The sequence below is a fragment of the Ovis aries genome, chromosome 24, assembly GCF_016772045.2.
Source record: "Ovis aries strain OAR_USU_Benz2616 breed Rambouillet chromosome 24, ARS-UI_Ramb_v3.0, whole genome shotgun sequence".
Classification (NCBI taxonomy): domain Eukaryota; kingdom Metazoa; phylum Chordata; class Mammalia; order Artiodactyla; family Bovidae; genus Ovis; species Ovis aries.
In genome coordinates this window covers 13553139-13575508 of record NC_056077.1, presented here as the reverse complement: position 1 = coordinate 13575508, position 22370 = coordinate 13553139, and the positions used below count along the sequence as shown (strand labels likewise).

The following is a 22370-nucleotide window of genomic DNA, read 5'->3' as shown; positions in this document are numbered from 1 at the left end:
GATGATAGTCTGCTTTATTCCTATTTATACCATTTACCACCATGATGAAGTTCTTTATCAATATAAATTCTCCTTTAAAGTTCTGATTGTCAACAAAGGATGAGGATCGATGATGTGTTGTGAAGATTCAACGTGAAGTTTGGCTAGCTCTAAGTAGAATCTCACTCATGTTTACATAACCATGAGCTATCAAATCACTCTGATATTACCCATTAAACAGCATACTGCCAAGCTGAATCAAATTAGAATACTGAGGCAAAGAGAATTTTTCTTAATTTCAATATTTTAAGGAGAAAATAATAAGTAATCAGTTCTTTATTAACAAAGAATGAATTCTGCCATCAATGAAAACATTTTTCCTTGAGGCTCCCAAATTTTAATGATTCTTTATTTTTTTAAATTGAAGTATAGTTCATTTACACTATTATAGTAGCTTTCATTTACACTATATAGTATAGTGATCCAAAATGTTTCCAGATGATACTCCGTTTATAGTTTTCATAAAATATTGGCTATATTCCCTGTGCTATACAATATATCCTTGTAGCTTATTTAGTTTACATGGTAGTACGTATTTCTTTCTCTCCTACCCTGATCTTGCCCCTTCTCACTGGTAACCACTAGCTTATTCCATATATCTATGAGCCTGTTTCTTTTCTGTTATATTTACTAGTTTTATTTTTCAGATTCCACATATAAGTGATAACATAAAAGTCTTTGTCTTTCTCGGTCTTATTTCATTAAGCACAATACCCTCCAGATCCATCCATGTTTGTGAAAATGCAAATTTTCATTCTCTTTGTGGCTAAGTGGTATTTCACTACATATAATCACATCTTCTATATCCATTCATCTGTTGATGGACACTTACATAGGTTCTGTATCTTTGCTACTGTAAATAATGCTGCTATGAACACTAGTGTTCAGGTAAAAAGATGATTCTTTAACCAAATGAATAAATGTGTCACTGGCTCCTTGTTATCTAAGAAGCTCTAACGTATATCTTTACAACAACCTTGCTAACCGACCGTTCATGCCAAGGGCGGAAGCTGGAAAGCTTCTTGTCATGAGAACCAACCAAAACTCAGTCTTAATTGAATCGCCAGTCTATGTCTGACGCAGGAAACAGCATGCTTGGGGCTGGTGCATGGGATGACCCACAGAGATGTCATGGGGAGGGAGGTGGGAGGGGGGTTCATGTTTGGGAACACATGTAAGAATTAAAGATTTTAAAATTAAAAAAAAAAAAAACAAAACTCAGTCTTAGTTTTTAACCAAAAATCTGGTTTCATTCATTCAGTGATCAAACAGCCAGGAGCACCCTGGTGTATCCAATAAGGCTGGAATGTTTGGGGGAATCCGAAAATAAAATGACACTGCAGCTGCAGTCTAATCAGAAAGCCAGGTTACCTGTATCCAAAGAGGAAACACGCTTCACAGGAAAAGCACCAGCCTTGAGTTAAAGTCCCAATTTCCAACTTCTGTCTTCAGCTACTATGGAATAACAGAACTACTCTTAACCTCTCACTGTAAGAAACTAGGTAGCCCGACTGGACAAAATACACGAAACAATTGCTCTCCTACACAGAGAAGCAGGCAACACAGGACTGTATCCCCTGGGAGTAGGGAAACAAATGAGATGAGCCTTACAACTACCCTAGCTTTCTGTCTGGAGGCAATCTCTAGACTGAAACTCAAACAGACTTGCTGAACTGAGACAGAGATGAGAGCTTTGGGAGGCTAAGGCAGCCATAAGCTGCAGTGCAGAAAAGGAGGGGCCTATGCTGAGGTGGTGGCAAGAATACACAGAAGAACTGTACAAAAACTATCTTCACGACCAAGATAATCATGATGGTGTGATCACTCACCTAGAGCCAAAGATCCTGGAATGTGAAGTAAGTGGGCCTTAGAAAGCATCACTGTGAACAAAGCTAGTGGAGGTGATGGAATTCCAGTGGAGCTATTTCAAATCTTGAAAGATGATGCTGTGAAAGTGCTGCACTCCATATGCCAGCAAATTTGGAAAACTCAGCAGTGGCCACAGGACTGGAAAAGGTCAGTTTTCATTCCAATTCCAAAGAAAGGCAATGCCAAAGAATGCTCAAACTACCGCACAATTGCACTCATCTCACATGCTAGTAAAGTAATGCTCAAAATTCTCCAAGCCAGGCTTCAGCAATATGTGAACCGTGAACTTCCAGATGTTCAAGTTGGTTTTAGAAAAGGCAGAGGAACCAGAGATCAAATTCCCAACATCCGCTGGATCATGGAAAAAGCAAGAGAGTTCCAGAAAAACATCTATTTCTGCTTTACTGATTATGCCAACGCATCTGACTGTCTGGATCACAATAAACTGTGGAAAATTCTGAAAGAGATGGGAATACCAGACCACCTGACCTGCCTCTTGAGAAACCTATACACAGGTCAGGAAGCAACAGTTAGAACTGGACATGGAACAACAGACTTCCAAATAGGAAAAGGAGTCCATCAAGGCTGTATATTGTCACCCTGCTTATTAAACTTCTATGCAGAGTACATCATGAGAAACGCTGGGCTGGAAGAAGCACAAGCTGGAATCAAGATTGCCGGGAGAAATATCAATAACCTCAGATATGCAGATGGCCACCACCCTTATGGCAGAAAGTGAAGAGGAACTAAAAAGCCTCTTGATGAAAGTGAAAGAGGAGAGTGAAAAAGCTGGCTTAAAGCTCAACATTCAGAAAACGAAGATCATGGCATCCAGTCCCATCACTCCACAGGAAATAGATGGGGCAATGGTGGAAACAGTGCCAGAGTTTATTTTGGGGGGCTCCAAAATCACTGCAGATGGTGATTGCAGCCATGAAATCAAAAGACGCTTACTCCTTGGAAGAAAAGTTATGACTAACCTAGATAGCATATTCAAAAGTAGAGACATTACTTTGCCAACAAAGGTCCGTCTAGTCAAGACTGTGGTTTTTCCAGTGGTCATGTATGGATGTGAGAGTTGGACTGTGAAGAAAGCTGAGCGCTGAAGAATTGATGCTTTTGAACTGTGGTGTTAGAGAAGACTCTTGAGAGTCCCTTGGACTGCAAGGAGATCCAACCAGTGTATTCACTGGAAGGACTGATGCTGAAGCTGAAACTCCAATACTTCGACCACCTGATGCGAAGAGCTGACTCATCTGAAAAGACCCTAATCCTGGGAAAGACTGAGGGAGGAGGAGAAGGGGATGGCAGAGGATGAGATGGTTGGATGGCATCACCGACTCAATGGACATGAGTTTGGGTAAACTCTGGGAGCTGGTAATACACAGGGAGGCCTGGCATGCTGCAGTCCATGGGGTCGCAAAGAGTTGGACACAACTGAGTGACTGAACTGATCTCCAATAAAAAATTACAAGGCTACCTGCAAAGAGGCAAGAAAACACTTCTTGAACATGAGAAAAATTTATCAATATAAACAAACCCAGAAATGACAGAAAAAAGGAACTATTACCACTGACAACTATGTGCAAATATTTAAAGCAAAAAGGGAATATAACAGAAACAGAAATGGACAACGCAAAAAGGAACCTCTAGAGATAAAAATATAATAGCTAAGATAAACATTTTACTGGATAGCATTAACAACATGTTAGACCTGAGTTTCCATTAGAAACTCAGGGGAATGAAGAAGCACAACTAAAAAGATGATGCAAAAATAATAATGAAATGAAATAGTAAAAAAAAAAAAGAATAACTTAAAAAAAAACAGGCAAGAAGAGAGGAATAAAGAACAGAATGGACAAACATTACATACAACAAAATGATAGATTCAAACTCAATTGGGGTAGGTAGCCTCTAAGACAATCCTCAATGATCCCAGCCTTTTGATATTTACGGTCTTAAACAATCCTCTCCCCTTGAGCAATCTGCTTCTAATCAATATAACAGAATACTGGAGTGGATAGCCTTTCCCTTCCCCAGGGGATCTTCCCAACCCAGGGATCGAACCTAGGCCTCCCTCACTGCAGGCAGATTCTTTACCAGCTGAGCCACAAGGGAAGCCCAAGAATACTATAATGGGTAGCCTATCCCTTTTCCAGCGGATCTTCCAGATCTGGGAATCGAACCGGGGTCTCCTGCATTGCAGGCGGATTCTTTACCAACTGAGCTATCAGGGAAGCCCATCAATATACCAGGACAATGTTAAGGAAATGTTGCAAAAAATTATCATTTTTGTCTTGCTAGCATTATTCGTACTGACTTTGTTAAAATAAGCTGCCATGTTGGAGAGGCAAGGAACTGAAGGTGGCCTCCAGCCAACAAGGAACTGAGGCACTTAGTCCAACAGCCCTCAAGGTACTGAATCTTGCCAAGAACAACTTAACTAAGGTTAGAAGTGGATCATTCCCCAGTTGAACCTTCAGATGAAACAGAGCCTTGCCTGAAACCTGACTACAGGCTTGTGAAGCAGAGGTACCAAGTTAAGCTGTGCCTGAATTCCTGATTCACAGAAACTGTTCAGATCATAAATGTGTCCTGTGTGAAACTGTTAAGGTACGAAGCAGTCTGTCACACAGCAATAGGTAACTAATACATCAGACATACCAATAATTACATTAAATGTAAATAATCTAAACATCACAAATGAAAGACAGAGATTGTCAGACTACATTTAAAAAAAAAGAAAATCCAGCTCTATGCTGCCTATAGGGCTCCCCCAGTGGCTCAGAGGGTAAAGCGGCTGCCTGCAATGAGGGAGACCCGGGATCGATTCCTGGGTCGGGAAGATCCCCTGGAGAAGGAAATGGCAACCCACTCCAGTTCTCTTGCCTAGAGAATCCCATGGAGGGAGGAGCCTGGTAGGCTACAGTCCACGGGGTTGCAAAGAGTCAGACACAACTGAGCAACAAACTACTACTACTATGCTGTCTATTAGAAACGTACTTTAAACACAAAGGTACAGGTGGGTTAAAGGTAAAAGCTCAGAAAGCATATATCATGAAATAATAAACATAAGAACTACTTTAAATAGTTTCAGAGTAACGGGTGAAGAAAACAAAAACCAAAGTTACTCTCTAAAGCCACTAGACTCTGAAATTCAGAGTTTAGGACTAAGTTCTTGGATTTCTTTAAATTTCAAATTTTTCAGTGCTAATTTTATTTGATTTGAGTACATTTAAATCCATTTATTTAGAAAACCCTCCATATTAAAATATTTGGGTGTCCAAATAAAACCTTGAAATTTTTGAAAGTGTAAGCATTTGTTTGTGTTGACGGTGGAGAAAACATTCAGCAGTCAAGCAAGCAGCTTCATAGAGAAGCTGTGTCTCTATGCACAAACAAATTTACAACTAGAGATTTCACTACTTTATCAGCAAGTTATTTAACCAAATTCCCTTTCTTTGAGAAAGAGACTATTTCACAGAAATAAAAAGTGAGAGTGGAAAAATCTACCTTTTAAAAGCGTATTAGAAAAGCAATACTTTCTCCTAAGAACACTGGGTCATCTAGTTAAAATATCAATTTTAATTCTAAGCTTGAGAAAAAAGATAACATGACCATGAATATCTTTTTCACTATATATATTTTATACCTCAATCAAGAGCCAAAAAATTCTTAAGTACATTCAATAATTATTGATGATCAATTACTAAGCATCTTTCTATTTCATTCCATTTTACTAAGGAGATCTCTTAAACATCCTGGGTTTCTTTTTTACTAATTTTAAGAAGCTTGATTAAGGTCACATTATCAATTTACTTCCTGTGTTTCATTTTTTTTTTTCCATTTTAAAGTTGTTTAAAACATTTTACAACCCTACAACAGACTCAGATATCATTTCATAAGCAATTTTTGATTGTGCATTAAAGGATTAACTCACTGAAAAGAAACATGCACAGGAGGAAACCAACCACACAAAGTCCCCCAATAACCCCGATCCTTCATATGTGAAATGCTGTTCACCCCTGGAATTTCATACATGCCACTTAGACTTCAGACCGGGACAACCGTGAGGCTATAGCATTTAAGGTCAACTATAAACCAAAGAAACCTAATTACCCATTTCCTTAAGTTGTCCAGCCTTCAAATCTCTTGGGTTCTGCCCTTCTCATTTATGTTTACCACTATTTTTTTTTTTAAAGAAATGCCTCATAATACACAATATATTAACAGAATTCGGATTAATTAAAAAACAATTTACAGATCTGTCCCCCCACCCTATGACCTTGAAGCATCATTTAAACAACTGCCATCACACCAAGAACATTCTACATCACTAGATCTGTTTCTGTTTTCATATATTTCAAAAGTCATTGTGAGACAAGTCATTATGTACATATTTTTAATACATACATTTGTTTTTTAAAAGATCACTTCTGAAATTAATTAATTTTGCTGTTAAATAATTGAGCTCATAAATGAAAGAATTTTAATTTAGAGACGTGATTATGACATAGATTTCCTGGAATCAAAACAAAAAAGAAAAAAATTTAAGAGACAACTCAGAGCAAGAACTCTCTTTAAACATAACAAATAACTGTTTTATTACTTCAAAATACCAAAAGTCTTCTGTACAGTACTTATCATATACAATCAGACGGCTTGAAAGAGTCTCAGCAATCATATCTACTATCTTAATCTCTTCAGAACAACTATGTAAGAAAAAGAAAAATCTATAAATCAGTCCTTGATGACAGAGGGTTTGTTTAGGAGTTTACCAAATGGAATGACCCTACTGGAATTCCTTCAAGCGGCCTGTGAAAATGTCAGAACGGAGTCTGTTTTGGAGGTCATAGTCCCTAGAGAGCTCTGAGTTTTGGCCTGTTTGTCTTTTCACATGCTTTAATATTTGAAAGTCATTCCTTGCAGACACTGACTGATGCCCAGGGAATGCTAGGATTGTGGGAACTGGCAGTACCAACAAGGGAGACAAACTTCATGGGAAATGCGTGCCTACTACATTCGCCTGCTTAGCTCCCACAACATAAGTGCTCTTCAATTGTTATGTAGGTACACAGCGAAACATTCAAAAACTGCATGTCATTTTGACATTTTTAAAAAGAAATATGTATGCAAATGGGGGCCAAAATTACTGGGACTATTGCAAGAAACAGTAAGGTATCAAACACCATGGTGGAACCCTGAAAAACTGTATTTCCCAAGTATGAATTTAAATACTATATCCTTAAAATAAACACAATAATAATGAATAGTTATAAAGTGCTAATTACACGACCATGTTGTTCTAAATACTTGACTTATATGAACTGATTCAACCCTCAGAGCAACCCCCGTAAGGTGGGTACTATATGGTTCTTATTTTACAGAGGAGGAAACTGAGGCAAAAAGTAGACAATTAATTCATCTCAGTTCACACGGCTAGTCACGGTGAACCAGACGGGATGGCTCCAGAGTTGGTGTCCTTACCCACTGTGCATGCTTCACCACTGCTTATTTCATGGTTTTTTACTTTAAGATCAAGCATGCAAGGCTGGGTGCCTATGGCATGTTCTCAGTACTTACCCTGTGTCATGTACATGGAGCGACCATCAGTGCTTTACTTCATTCAAGCCTCCAGTAACTTGGGCTGTACACCTAACTGACTCCTATTTACAGATGACAGACACATGCTTGTGTGCCCTCAGACCACATGTCTAGTGCCACAGAGCAGGCTTATCTCTGCACTCGCTCTTTAAAATTAGGTTCTTCTTCCTCCCAGTTATCTGAGAGAATCATCTCTAAATTAATTTCTTTAGCTGAGGGAACTACTTTGAAAGATCTATGAGTCTAACAATTTTATGAGAATTTCCTACTGAACTGCCAACACTGTACTAGAAGCCTAAGATCTAAGAATTATTTACAGTGGGAGACACAATGATCAGTCAATAAATATTTTCTAATAATAAAAAGTAAACCCATTTCTACTCTTGAAATACTAATTTCTTTTAATATTTTGGGAAAGCTGAGCATTCTGATATGGCAAACTTTTCTCTTATATAGTATATGATGGCTGCTCTAATCGATACATTTCTAAACTGCTGTGTCAGGAACAAGGATTGTCAAAGAATGTCTCCTATTTTGTAGCGATAAATCTCAATTCTTCAGAGTACTGAAAAATTCTAACATTTGTCAGTTTTTAAACTTAACTTATAAGAACCAAAGGCAAAAACGCTGTGATCAGACTTTACTAAACACAGAGGTCATAGATCAAAAATTTAAGTTAGTGAAACAGATACCCAACGATTAGCATTTTCTTAATAAAAACAACAACATAAGCAACCAGAAAAGGACATGAATGATTTGGGTTTAATATAAAGTTAAAATATTGTCTTTTAATTGAGTCTGATCCTGTTATAAAAATGTTCACACATACCTGCCAACCCTTGAAAACCATGAACAGAATGACACTGCATATTCCACATTAGATGTAATCTTTTTAGGATAACACAAATTGAGCCAATTTCTCTTTCCTTTTAAACATGGGGGAAGGGGAGTCTGACTAACTGAATGAGCTGGCATGTATGTTTAATAATACATCTATGAGGAATGTATTAAAGACAGTGACATTACTAATTCGTATCTATGGAAAATTCCATTGGTTAACTGAGATGGAAGTTATCTTCCATTCTTTCTGTTTCTGCTGCCCAATGAACAGCACAAGGCAAAAGTGATAGATGAGATATAAGAACACACGATGTAACAAGGAAGGGCAGCCAGAGAAGACACATGGGCTGAAAGCTGCCATATGAATATTACAATTACAACGGGCATAACCGCAACACAGAGAGCTCGAGACTTACCCATGCTCACAGACTGAGTCAGCAGAGGAGGCTGGAGTCCTGACTCCCAAAAGACTATACTTCCTGTTAATAACAGTGAGGGCAGCAGGTGAGGGTAGCCAGCAGTATGGATTAATGTAAAGGAGTTAGATAAACACTGGGTAGGATACTTGCTAATTAGTCTGGGTGATTATTAACTATAAACCAAAGAGAAAATTACAGTTCATTTGTTACTCCAACATATTTGCCCTTTTGCTTTCTTTCACAATAATACTTCATTACTGATGCCTTAAAATAAAATATAATAACAAAGAAAAAAATCATAGGTCACTTTTTTCTAGTATACTCTGTATATTTATCAGGTTATGGTAGAGAGCAGGCATCCCTTATCTACCCTTTCTCTACCTTTGTAGCTAGAGGAGGTCCCTACGGTTGGATTAGGGTCAGACCTAAGTGAGAAGAACCCTGACTTAACTTCAACAAAGTCTCTCAGCCCAGCAAAATGTCTGATTATAAACTATTCAATACCAAGTAGCCTTGAAAGGCCTAAGTAGATAGGGAATTATAACTGAGTAACATTTATTAACTAATCATTCATATTACATATGTTCTTTTTAAAAATTGCATTCTGAGGGACAGGAGAGAGACTGTTTCTCAATAAATTGATTCAGTTTATTCACTGCTCCAGTGACTAATATATATCATATGGTGGACTCTAGTTTTACAAAAATTATCAAACCTATATAAGAAAAAAATGTACTTACATGACTCTAGGAAAGTCTTGTAAAAATCTTACATAAATGTGGCTTAAGATAATGATGTCTCATACTGGATTAAACTGCTAATTACTATTATGTTCTAAAGCTTACTTATAATAAATGTTAACTGTTGACATTTCAAAGGAATTTTTGCAAGAGGACACAATTTTTAAGACTGGAAGAATAACTCAAAATGAGGCTTCAAGGGCACTGTAACTGGGGCCTGTTGTCTTGTTGATGTGTTTCTGAAACTGTAGTAAGCCTCACCCATCCCCTCAGTGATAATGATGACTAAAGCACTCCTAAGTTAGTGTTCTGACACTGCCGCTACAAACGGAGGCTGTGAGCTCATGTCCAGCCTCCACCCTCCCTCGATGTATGCTTTGTCTGGGTGTGTCCAGCAATGCACTGAAGCAAACGAAACTCTCAGTAACAGCAAAACTATCCAAATAAGAAATCCACAGTAGAAAAAGGAAGGTGGACAGGGTTACAGGTGCTTATTTATACTGTGAAACAAAATATGCTATTTAATAGGAGACTTTATAAAGACCATTGTGAAAGAGAGGACCTCACCCTTAAGCTACTTACATGGTTTCCTTTTCATTTTGAAGGCTCCAAGAAATCGTCACAAACAAAAAGAATGAGAGCTGCCACAATTAATCAAGAATTTCATTTGCAGCTGCCCAGAAGTTTATAGCTAACTTTAAAACCTTTAATTGTGTTTAGTTTACATCCTAAAGACTAATTTTAAAAATATAATAAAAACTAAGGAAAATTACAGTTACAGAGTACATATCTGTCTTAGTCCAAGTACTCCTCAGTAACTCTTGAGAGTCGGAAGAGAAATCTATCTAAATGTATCAGAATGTTTATCAATATCCTTGAGAATTATTTCAAATATTGAAGAACCTAAATATGTTAATTATAAAGTCAATGACAAAATAATTTTACATAAAATTATTCATTTCTATTACCTCTAGTTATAGAAAGGGAAAGCAAGAATCCTACAGTTTCACGTCTTGGCTACTCAGCATCCAATTATTTTGTTCCCAGTTGTTACACTATGAGAATTTCATGTCTCACTGTTTGCTCCAGAGAAAAATAGAACTATCTTCTCTTTCATCAACCTTTACTAGTCCATATCAGCTGGTGCATAGTCTACAAAACAGGGTTTTACACAAGACAAATCCTGAGCACCTTTGAGCTCTTCCAAACACCTAGACTGACAGTAAAGTCTAAAGGTTAATGAGGTGTGGGGAATTGTTTTCAAAGTAAAACCCATAGAAAAGATAAGCTGTGAACATATACAACTTATTTTCTATGGTATAAAGCACGCAATTTCCTTTGGCTGGGCTCCATGCAAAGTTCAGACTGTTTGCCTGTGTTGAATCCAATGTAAAGAGCCACCTTGAATTCCTTGCATGTAAGAAACTTTGGAATAAATTATTTTCTCTCTAATAACAAAATTAATAAAAATCAATTTCTCTCTGTAACAGAACAAGCAAAGTCTAAAACTGTTCAGTGTGACCCATTTAACAGATGGAAAATCTTTAAAAAAAGTTCTCAAGATGGGCCCACAAGCTCAAAGACCTAATAAGTGCAGTAACCAATGATACCAAAGTTTAAAGTAAGAATAACAAATAAGTCACTCTTCTCTATGAAGGCCTAAAACACGGGACTATTTAGTAGTACATACAGTTTCAAAAAGCCTGCTAATACAGAAAGGGAAAGGTGGCAGATACTCATTTTCCCAGTACGTGATACTGACAGGTGGCCTGTGGGATGTCTACAGTCATGTTAACATGATGAGATCTTCAGAGACGTGCAAAGAAGTCCTAAAATCAGGAACTCTTTATGAGGGGGGAATCTATGTCAACTTATTGGTTTACTCTGTGATAATGCTGGTAGTGAGCTAAAAGCTTAAGTTCACCAACCAGCACACTTATCAGTCTTAAATGACCTCATGAATGAAAAGCTTCTTCCTCATGGTCTCAGCTAAGTGTGGGCACAGACAAAGAGCTGTAGCTCTTTCAGGTATGTTGTTTCCATCTATTCTGCCTTTCCCTGCTTTTATAAGTGAAATTCACCTTAGAGCACCTAAGGCTTTCTTTTATAAACAATAAAAGAACTAACTTTCCCTCTGACTGAAAACCCTCTTTTTCTCAGTGTTAACCATGGAAACGTTAACATGTTAACGTTAAATGTTAACATGTTAAATGTTAACATGGAAACGTGAAAATGGATCTATTATGTATATATTATGTCAAAACAGAGCTCAATTTTCCTGTGTATGCAGACTCTGAGAGACAGGGGAGTCTGGCATGCTGCAGTTCATGGGGTCCCAAGAAGTTAGGCATGACTTAGCAACTGAACAACATGCATTGTTTTAGTAAAGGTACATTATTTAGTAAAAATATATCTACTTTCCTTTATGGAAGACTGTCCTGTTGGGAAGAGTTAATTGCCTAAACGCTACACTTACTGCTGAAATGCCATTAACTTGAGATATTTTGCCACATTCAAGGGTAAAGGAAAGCCCTAGCTTACCTTTACTAAACATCTTTCATATTTACCCCAGCAGTGGGAATATTCTGTCACTCCACTACCACTGCCAATGTCAGTGTTAATCAAAAATAAGAGACGATCCTAGACTTATTACTGTACTTCGGTATCAACTCCATTTTCCTTATAAAGTTTATTTACAAACTATTTAGTGATACAATCTGTCTACATACCAACCCCAAACTGAAATATCTTCATTTCCTCTCCAAAAGAAAAGTAATTCTAACATGCAAAATTCAAAAGCTTAGCAAACAACAATAAAACATAATCACACACACAAAAAATCTATATTTGATTATTTCAAAATATCTAAACGTACTTTGCTACGTATGCTAAAGTCGCTTGAGTTGTCTCCGACTCTTTGCAACCCTATGGACTGTAGCCTGCCACGCTCCTCTGTCCGTGGGATTCTCCAAACAAAAATACTGGAGTGGGTTGCCATGCCCTCCCCCAGGGATCTTCCCAACCCAGGGATAGAAGCCGCATCTCCTATGTCTCCTGCACTGGCAGGGCTCTACCACCAGCGCCACCTGGGAAGCCCAATATAGTACTTCCTATTAATTAATTTTGAGGCTAACATCTACATTTTGTACTTGATATGATTTAAAGATGGCATTAAGAAGACCTAAAAAGATGAAGAATAAACACTAAAAAATCACCAAAGTAAGAAAGGTATGGTTTTTCCAACTATAGGTTGTTTAATGTGGATCTACTCTTCACATTCCCGTATCCAAAAACCTGTACTTTTGACAGCTGTACAACAATTCATTTACGTCTTGGAAGGTATATGCAAATTAGGCTAACATCTCATAAGCTTGAAATTAGAGTATAATATGCCTGAATATAAGGTAAGATTTTTAACTTTCTGAAGTCACATATTAAGAAAGAGGAGACTGTCTATATTTGAGTCCTTACACAGTGTATAATGAGATGCTCTTTAATTTACTTAATCTTGAACAAAAAAGCACTTGAGGAAAATGCATTAGCTTAAAAATCAACTTCCTTAGAAGCTAGTTTTAGTCTGTTTATAGAAATGTTTTAATAGAATCAGGGGAAAAAAGGAAGAACAGAACCAACACATTATTTCCAGATAACCTTAAAATGAAGTGTTGGCTGTTGTTACAAAGAAAGAAGATTTTCAGACGCTGCTTTTAAAAAGGTAGTCAAATACCATTCTCTCAGAAAGGACACAAGTAAGAGCAATTAATTCTGGAGAAGTAACTGGGTAGCTGAGGGACAAGACCAGGAGAGTAACTGACTTTTCACTGTGTAGTCATTGGTATCCCCTACATTTTAAACCAGTTACATGTATTACCTACTCAGGAAAAAAAAAAAAAAAAAAAAAAGATGATTAAATTCTATAACAGAAATTACAGGCTCATAAAATGTTATGATCAACTGCAAATCAAACATGAGTGATTATAAATACAACACTGCAGGACACATGAAAAACAGCCCCACTGTTCTGTGAATGGTACTTGCGGTTTAGACATAAAACCTTCAGTGTCAGATCGTGCATGAATCTTAAAAACCGGTGTAACTCAAACGAGAGAGACACAAACGAAGATGCACCCTGGATTTCAGTGCTGCACGAATGATGCAGGGGGGTTCCTACTGATGATAAAAACACCACACAAACACACAGAGTTTAGGCAAGATGATTTTACGAAATATGAGTGTGGATAAAGCAAATTCTCTATATTATTGCCCTGCTTCATAATATGTGGTGTTAATTATATACATGTAACTAAATTAATGAATTCAAATTTCTACCATTTCATCTCCCTCACTCTAAAACTTTATAAGGGGAAAACCAGCTCATATCTGGGGCTTACCTTATGTTCAGGCATAAATATTCAAGAGAACACTCTTGCAAGGGAATGCAGCAAGCTGCATCAAGTAAAATTCCCACAAAGCAAAAACTTTCCCCTTAAACCTCCCTCCTCTGCTACATATGACTATTTTCTTGAGCAACTGTGTATTACTGAAATTTTATACAAGTTCAATTCATTTTGGGGTTTTTTGAGGGAAATAATTTGAATATGATACTGGTCTAAGTATACTGTGTAAATGTGGTCAATTTAGTCATGTTTCAGTAAATGTGGTTATATTCTACCCTACTGTCTAAGACAAAGCTAGGCTCCTAAATGATTGAAGGTTCTAAAGCAATTACCACCTAACCATAGCCTCCAGACAGCTTTGACAGGCCTGAGCAAGACGTTGCTTTATACCAACTGCACAGACAAGGGTTGTGCCCAATACACATCAGATATCTTGTTGGAAGGGAAAATAAGGACACTCCACCCAAAATCAGGTACTGAAGAGCTGAGAATAGCAGTGTCTTAAACCCATTTTCCTGAATAAGAAAAGGCCATTATTTGAAAAGGATCAGGAAACACTTAGAACCCAGAAAGATATAACAAGATACATACAGAAGTGCTCCACAGGGCAAGTTTTATTTCTTCTGGCTTTTAATTAAAATACACATTTGAGAATGGAAGATTCATGAGAACTATGGAAGTGTGGCAAATCCAGTTGAAATTCTTAATTCTGCCCTTTGATATATACGCTTAGTGAGTTTGTAAATTTTAACACTTTGTTAGTTTTTATGTTTTAAGTATTATAAAGCAGATGTATCTCATCTATCTCTCTTCATTTTTGTTAAAAAACTGACAGTACTGTGCCTTCTGGAGACTCCAGAAAGTCTTTGATTAATCAAGAGAATTTTCGGAACAGGTAACAAAGAACAGAAACTATTCATTTTGTATACAAGTATGAGCCAGCTGAAGACTGAGAATACAGCCATATCCTATCCTCGTTAATATAAAAAATACTCAAGAAATTCTTACTTTCTTAGTGATCACTGAGAGCGCAAATGCTGGCAATTCTAGTTAAGGTGCAGCACACTGGAGACAGGGAACACGGCAGGAGAATCTAGTCAAGTCCAGTCTATCTCCCTGGAGTCAGCACAGAAAGCTGCTTTCCAATGCTACACTAGCCTGAGACCTTCTGCTTGTGCTAAAGTGGTTGAACCTAAAACTTATTTCCAAAGATAATGTTACTACTAGAGATGCTGGGGAAATGATGAAAGAACTGAATGGCACGTGAAACCCTGGCTGTTACTCAAAACCAGCCAGCACCCCTCAGAGGTTCTCTCCTCAGGAACAGGCTGCTCAGTGGAACTGACCAACAAATTACTACCAGAGGGTACATTGGCTCACAAAAAGGCAAGCTCCCATGCACACACTGAACTCACCATTCTTCCTTTCGTTAAGAGGAGGCAGGTGCTGACTGGACTGCAAGGAGAGTTCCTGGAATTCGTGGGCAACGGCTTCACTTTGAGGACTTGGAGCGAGATGGGCTAAAGGTCCCAGCTCATCCTCGGTGTCCAGTGCCCCTGTGTGATCCATTGTGTCCCTGCCACCAGCAGCAGCTGGTATGAGACGCCTCTTAAATGTGGTCTGCTGGAGAGACTGACAAAATAAAGAACGTGTGAATAGATGGTACATTTCTTTTTCTGATTTGCACAAAAGTATTAAAATGGGAACCCTGAGTTCTCGTCGTTTCACTGCTGTGTGGCAACTGCCATTCCTTTTCCTCTCTTTGGATTCAGGTTCCTTGTCCAACATACAGGAATAATATACCTCCCATTTTATAACATGTTTACCTACGTAAATAAATACAGAAAGGTATTTTGCATACTTTTTAATCTATGCATCAAAGGAAGTTACAGCTATTGGTGTTAATACTTAAGTCCACATTCCCAGCAACCAGCAATGTTTCAGATAAAGACTCCTCCATCAGCCTAGGTCTCAGAGTGAGAACAGAGAACACAACTCTCAGCCAACCCACAATAGACATACAGTTCACAGCAAAGAGACAAAACTTTAAGTTAGTGAGATTTGGGATTATTTACTATCATAGCATAACTTGGCTCATTCTGACTAATACAGAAACTCGGGAACAGAAGTACCGAAGCCACAATTAAAACCCTAAATATGTTACACTGGCTTAGGGGCTGGGCAGCAGGCAAAAAGAAAACTGCAGAGAAAGCTGAAAGCTAAAAGGATGATGGTCCGTATCAAGTGATGGCAAAGCATCTGATAGGCTGCCTGCTTAGTAGCATCCTGAATCAGTGTGTTCATCCACTCTCCTATTGATGGACATCTGAGTTAATTCCAGTGTTTGACTCTTACAAATTAAGATGCAATCAATGTTCTTATATGTATAGATGCTTTCACTTATCTTCGATAAATAGCAGTGAAAGGCTAGATTGTATGGCAGCTGCATATATAAATTTTAAAGAAACTAACAAACTATTTTTCAAAATAGCTGTGCCACTGTGCATTCCTACCAGCAGTGAGGAAAATTCTAGTTGGTCTACATCCTTGCCAACACTTGGTTATGGCCAGTTTTAAAATTTTTACTTTTTTTAATTGGTGTGTAGTGGTATCTTGTTTTAATTTGCATTTCCCTAATGATGTTGAGCATATTTCAATGTGCTTATTTGTCATCTGTATATCTTCTTCAGGTAAGTATCTGAACAAATCTTCAGCTAATTTTTAAATAGATGGTTTTATTTTCTTATTATTGTTTCAAGAACTCTTTACATATTCTGGACAAAAGTTCTTTATCAGACATGTGACTTGTAAACATAGGCATACTTTGTTTTATTATGCTTTACTTGATTCCACTTTGCAGATACTACATTTAAAAACAAAAAAACAAATCTTGAAAAGTTTATGACAACCCTGCATCAGGCAAGTCTATTGACACCATTTTTCCAACAGCATTTGCTCACTCTGTGGTGCTGGCAATTCTTGAAACATTTCAAACTTCTTTATCATTAAATTTGTTATGGTGGTCTATGGTCAGTGATCTTCAGTATCACTGCTGAAACTATTCGGGATGCCACATAAGACGGCCACCTTCACTGATAAATGTTATGCATTCTGATGGCTTTAGCAATGGCCATTGCCCGTCTCTCTCTCTCTCTCTCTCTCTGGGCCTCCCTATTCCCCAGTATACAGCAATACTGAAGTGAGGCCCATTAGTCTAATTTCAATACGCTGATAGGTTTATCAGAGCTTTCCTTTCAAGGAGCAAACGTTTCATGGCTGCAGTCACCATCCTCAGTGATTCTGGAACCCAAGAAATTAAAATCTGTCACTGTTTCCACTTTTCACTGTCTATTTGCCATGAAGCAATGGGACTAGATGCCAAGATCTTAGTTTTTTGAATGCTAAATTTTAAGCCAGTTTTTCACTCTCCTTTCACCTTCATCAAGAGGCTCTTTAGTTCCTCTTCACTTTCTGCCATTAGAGTGGTGTCATCTGCATATCTGAGGTTATTGATATTTCTCCCAGCAATCTTGATTACTGCTTGTGATTCATCCAGCCTGGTATTTTGCATTGATGTACTCTGTACTGAAGTTCAATAAGCAGGATGACAATATTCAGCCTTGACATACTCCTTTTCCAATTTTGAGCCAGTCTGTTGCTCCATGTAAGGTTCTAACTGTTCCCTCTTGACCTGCATACAGGTTTCTCAGGAACAGATCTTTTTTTGGAATTCCTTTTCTATGGGAAAATCCAACGAATGTTGGCAATTTGATCTCTGATTCCTCTGCCTTTTCTAACTTCAGTTTGTACACCTGGAAGTTTTGGGTTCACACACTGCTAAAGCCTAGCTTGAAGGATTTTAAGCATTACCTTGCTAGCAAGTGAAATGAGCACAAATCTACGGCAGTTTCAACAGTCTTTGGCATTGCTCTTCTTTTAGATTGGAATGAAAACTGACCTTTTCCAGTCCTATGGAAAATACTTATTACTAAAATATCCTACTAGCAATTGCCATCTGTTCTTCCCCAGAAGTATATTGGGCACCTTCCAACGTGTGGGGACCATCTTCTGATATTATCTTTTTGTCTTTTCGTGCTGTTCATGGGGTTCTCCAAGCAAGAATACTGGAGTGGGTTGCCATTTCCTCCTACAGTGGACCATACTTTGCCAGAACTCTTCATCGTGACTCATCCATCTTGGGTGGTTCTACATGGCATGGCTCAAAGCTTCACTGAGTTATGCAAGCCCCTTCACCACAACAAGGCTGTGATCCATGAAGGTGTTCTTGAAAGAAAACCTATGACAAAGCCTAGACAGTGTATTAAAAAGCAGAGATATTGCTTTGCTGACAAAGATCCGCACAGTCAAAGTTATGGTTTTTCCAGTAGTCATATACGAGTGTGACAGCTGGATTATAAAGAATGCTGAACACTAAAGAATTGATCCTTTTGAACTGTGGTGCTGGAGAAGACTCTTGAGAGTCCCTTAGACAGCAAGGGGATCAAACCAGTCCATCCTAAAGGAAATCAACCCTGAATATTCATTGGAAGGACTGATGCTGAAGCTCCAATACTCTGGCCACCTGAGGTGAAGAGGTGACTCACTGGGAAAGACCCTGATGCTGGGAAAGATTGAGGGCAGGAAGAGAAGGGGACGACAGAGGATGAGATGTTGTATGGCATCATTGACTTGATGGACATGAGTCTGAGCAAACTCCAGGAAACAGTAAAAGACAAGGAAGGCTGGTGTACTGAAGTCCGTGGGGTGGCAGAGTCAGACATGACTTAAGAGACCGAACACAACAACAAAAATTTTTATTACGATATATCAACTGTCTTTTCACTCATAATGCTATTACACATGTAATGAACTACGGTATGGTGTAAAGTTATATATACACTGGGAAACCCAAATTTCTGTGGCTTGCTTTACTGCGGTATTTGCTTTACCACAGTGGTCTGGAACTAAACCTGCAATGTTGTTGAGGTATGCCTGTATTCTCCCCTGGTCTATGGCTTATCTTTTTGCGTTCTTAACAGTGCTTTGTAGAGAACAGATGTTTTTAACTTTATGAAGCCAAATTTATCAATTTTTTCTTTTATGTATCACATAAAAATCTTTGATTAACCCAAGATCACAAAGATGATCTCCGATGTTTTCTTCTAGATGTTTTATGGTTTAAGATTTTACATTTAAGTCCATGATCCACTTTGAGTTAACTTTTATATCTGCTACGATATATGAATTACAACTTTTTGTTTCTGGGATAAGGTATCTTTTTGTTCCAGCACCATTTGTTGAAAAGGTTATCTTTTCTCCACTGAACTGTCTCTGCACCTTTGCTGCAAGCCAACTGACCATGGACATGCAGATCCACCTCTTGACACACTGTATATTAAAAGAGTTCCCAAAAAGGAGAGACCCATAGAGGAGGAGGTTCTAAATTCTGTGTATAAACTGCCCACTTCTCTGGCTGACGCCTAAATTATGCACATGCAGGACAAACTTCTAACTCCTTTTATTAAAGCAAAAAGGAAAGAGCTGAGATTTTACCTGCTGCTCACCATTGGAAAGATAACAGTTTGCAAAAGTGAGTTTAGCAAAGTTAATGGCCTCCTAAAATAAAATAATACTGTAAGAGGGAACCTTATTCTAGAGAATCCAGAGTCTCCACAACTGTCCATCCAGAATTCCATACCCAACAAAAATACCGTTTAATAATGAAGGCAAAATCGTCACCAGGAGACACACACTACAAGAAATGCTAAAAGAATTTCTTCAGGCTGAAGGGAAGTAATACCACATAGAAACTTGGATCTCAGCAATGAAAAGCATCAGAGGTGGTAAACAGGTAGATAAATATACTAGTTTTTTCCTCTTGATTTCCTTAATATTACCTTTCTAAGTAAAAATTATAACACTGTGTTATTGGGTTTATAAAGTATGTAGATGTAACATATATGACAATTATACTATAAAAGATGGGGGAGGGATAATCACATTACTGCAGTTTTATATTTCTATATACATTATAAGGAAGTTGTATGATTTTAATTTGAAACAGACTGAGAAGTTAAGGTTGTATATTATAATTTCTGGAAAAACCATTAAAAAATTTAAAAACCCAGTTTTAGCCAATAGGAATATAAAAAGCCAATAGGAATATTAAAAAAGGAATTTACATAATACTCACTTAATTTAAGAAAGAACAGAGAAACAAGAAAGAGATGGGACAAACAAAAGCAAACAGTAAAACAGCAGACCTAAATTCAGCTTTCTCGATAATGATATTAAATGTAAATGAACTAATAAACAATGACTAAGAACAAGATTGACAAAATGGACTTTTCAAAGTCTAAAAATGTAGAAATGTCACTTTTAAATATGAAAACAAATATAGGGTGCAAGTATATAGACAGAAAAAGACAGGTCATCAACAAAATGCCCAGAAAGGCTGGAATAACTACATTCACATCAATTAAAGCAGATCTCAAAAGGATGTGTTAGGGGGGGTTCACGATGGAGAACACATGTACACCCATGGCTGATTCATGTAAATGTATGGCAAAACCCAGTACAATATTGTAAAGTAATTAGCCTCCAATTAAAATAAATAAATTAAAATATATAAAGTTTTTTAAAAAGGATGTGCTGCAGCAGCAGCAGGTAGGTGAATTTGCATATAAAATGACTTATTTTGCTATGAAATAATAAAATGACTCAGAATTTTTCCAAATTATGAATTTTCATTCCAAATTATTTATATAAAATAAGATCTATTAATAGCAAATTAATTCTAAGACACAAGTACCATAATGCCCTTTTAATGGCAAGATGTACAAACTCTGAACATTAGCACTAATGATTTGGAAAATTCTTTAAACATAAAGTTTTAAAATATTTCCATGCACTATTATCTGCTCCTCATAGTAAACTTTTTTTTTCAAACTTATTATATCTTGACATTATGCTCACCTTAAACTCCCACACATTCCTCCAAATTAAGAAAATTATAAGTTAAAATCTTAACAAAATGTAGCAAAAGAAAAAGTGTTCAAAAATTTTAACTTAATATTCCCAAACATTTTTGATGGAGTACATACTCTTTCTATTCTGAAATTCTAGTACCAAATTTGCAGGATGTCATCTAATGTCTACTTAAACGGTTGATAATTTTCATTTGAAAGTGAAATCCGATATCATAAATAAAGAAATATTCTCTGTCCAACAGTATCTAATTGAGATGTGAAAGAAATGGCATTAGAATGAATTCTTTCATTGGGTTATAATCTATTAATTGTTATGAAAGTAAAGCAATCATTCCACTTTAATAAGACAAACTGTGATAAAATAATAATTTGTCTAGAACTGACAGAATGAATGAGCATGGAGTTTATATCTGACATATCCTAACGCATAACTTTATTCCAAAATGAAACTAATTCAACATTTATCCAATACCAGGTCAAAGCACACACAATACTAGGAAGATCAAGCTGGGATATGGCTTCTGCTCTCAAAAGCCAAACCTCTTCATACTACACCAGAGACAGAGAAAATAATACAGGAAAAAAAAAAGAGGCATCACTCTCATATGTTCATCTATCGATTCACTCAAATCTTTTTTTCTCAATGGAGTCAAAGTAACACCAATAATGATCTAATTCAGTTCAGTCGCTCAGTCGTGCCCAACTCTTTGCGACCCCATGAATTGCAGCACGCCAGGCCTCCCTGTCCATCACCAACTCCCAGAGTTCACTCAGACTCACGTCCATTGAGTCAGTGATGCCATCCAGCCATCTCATCCTCTGTCGTCCCCTTCTTCTCCTGACCCCAATCCCTCCCAGCATCAGAGTCTTTTCCAATGAGTCAACTCTTCGCATGAGGTGGCCAAAGTACTGGAGTTTCAGCTTTAGCATCATTTCTTCCAAAGAAATCCCAGGGCTGATCTCCTTCAGAATGGACTGGTTGGATCTCCTTGCAGTCCAAGGGACTCTAAAGAGTCTTCTCCAACACCACAGTTCAAAAGCATCAATTCTTCAGCGCTCAGCCTTCCTCACAGTCCAACTCTCACATCCATACATGACTACTGCAAAAACCATAGCCTTGACTAGATGGACCTTAGTCGGCAAAGTAACGTCTCTGCTTTTGAATATGCTATCTAGGTTGGTCATAACTTTTCTTCCAAGGAGTAAGCGTCTTAATTTCATGGCTGCAGTCACCATCTGCAGTGATTTTGGAGCCCAGAAAAATGAAGTCTGACACTGTTTCCACTGTTTCCCCATCTATTTCCCATGAAGTGATGGGACCGGATGCCATAAAGATGCTGGGCTAAGGTAGTTCCCAAATCAGTGCTAACATACGTTTTGAATCAAGCGAAGTCCAAAGTCAAATCTCTCTTCATTGTACCTTATTGCTCATAATGACTAATTCAAATGAAAGATTATAAGTAGTATATAATC

The 22370-nt window shown here is 37.5% G+C and overlaps 1 protein-coding gene across 10 annotated transcripts in view; it reads right to left on the bottom strand.

Moving 5' to 3' along the window:
* MRTFB (myocardin related transcription factor B) overlaps nt 1-22370 on the bottom strand; it is a 296817-nt gene that overhangs the window by 119981 nt on the left and 154466 nt on the right. For 5 of the 10 annotated variants that reach the window (XM_042240564.1, XM_042240563.2, XM_060405986.1 and 2 more), the window contains exons 3-4: nt 15324-15540; nt 8769-8831 (exon numbers count right to left, since the gene is read on the bottom strand). The exons of 1 other annotated variant lie outside the window; for it this stretch is intronic. In XM_042240564.1, coding sequence (XP_042096498.1) covers nt 8769-8831; nt 15324-15477 — 217 coding nt within the window. In that variant the 5' untranslated portion in view covers nt 15478-15540. The remainder of the gene's footprint in view (nt 1-8768; nt 8832-15323; nt 15541-22370) is intronic. 4 more of the 10 variants (XM_042240566.1, XM_060405987.1, XM_060405988.1 and 1 more) reach the window with 1 other exon arrangement.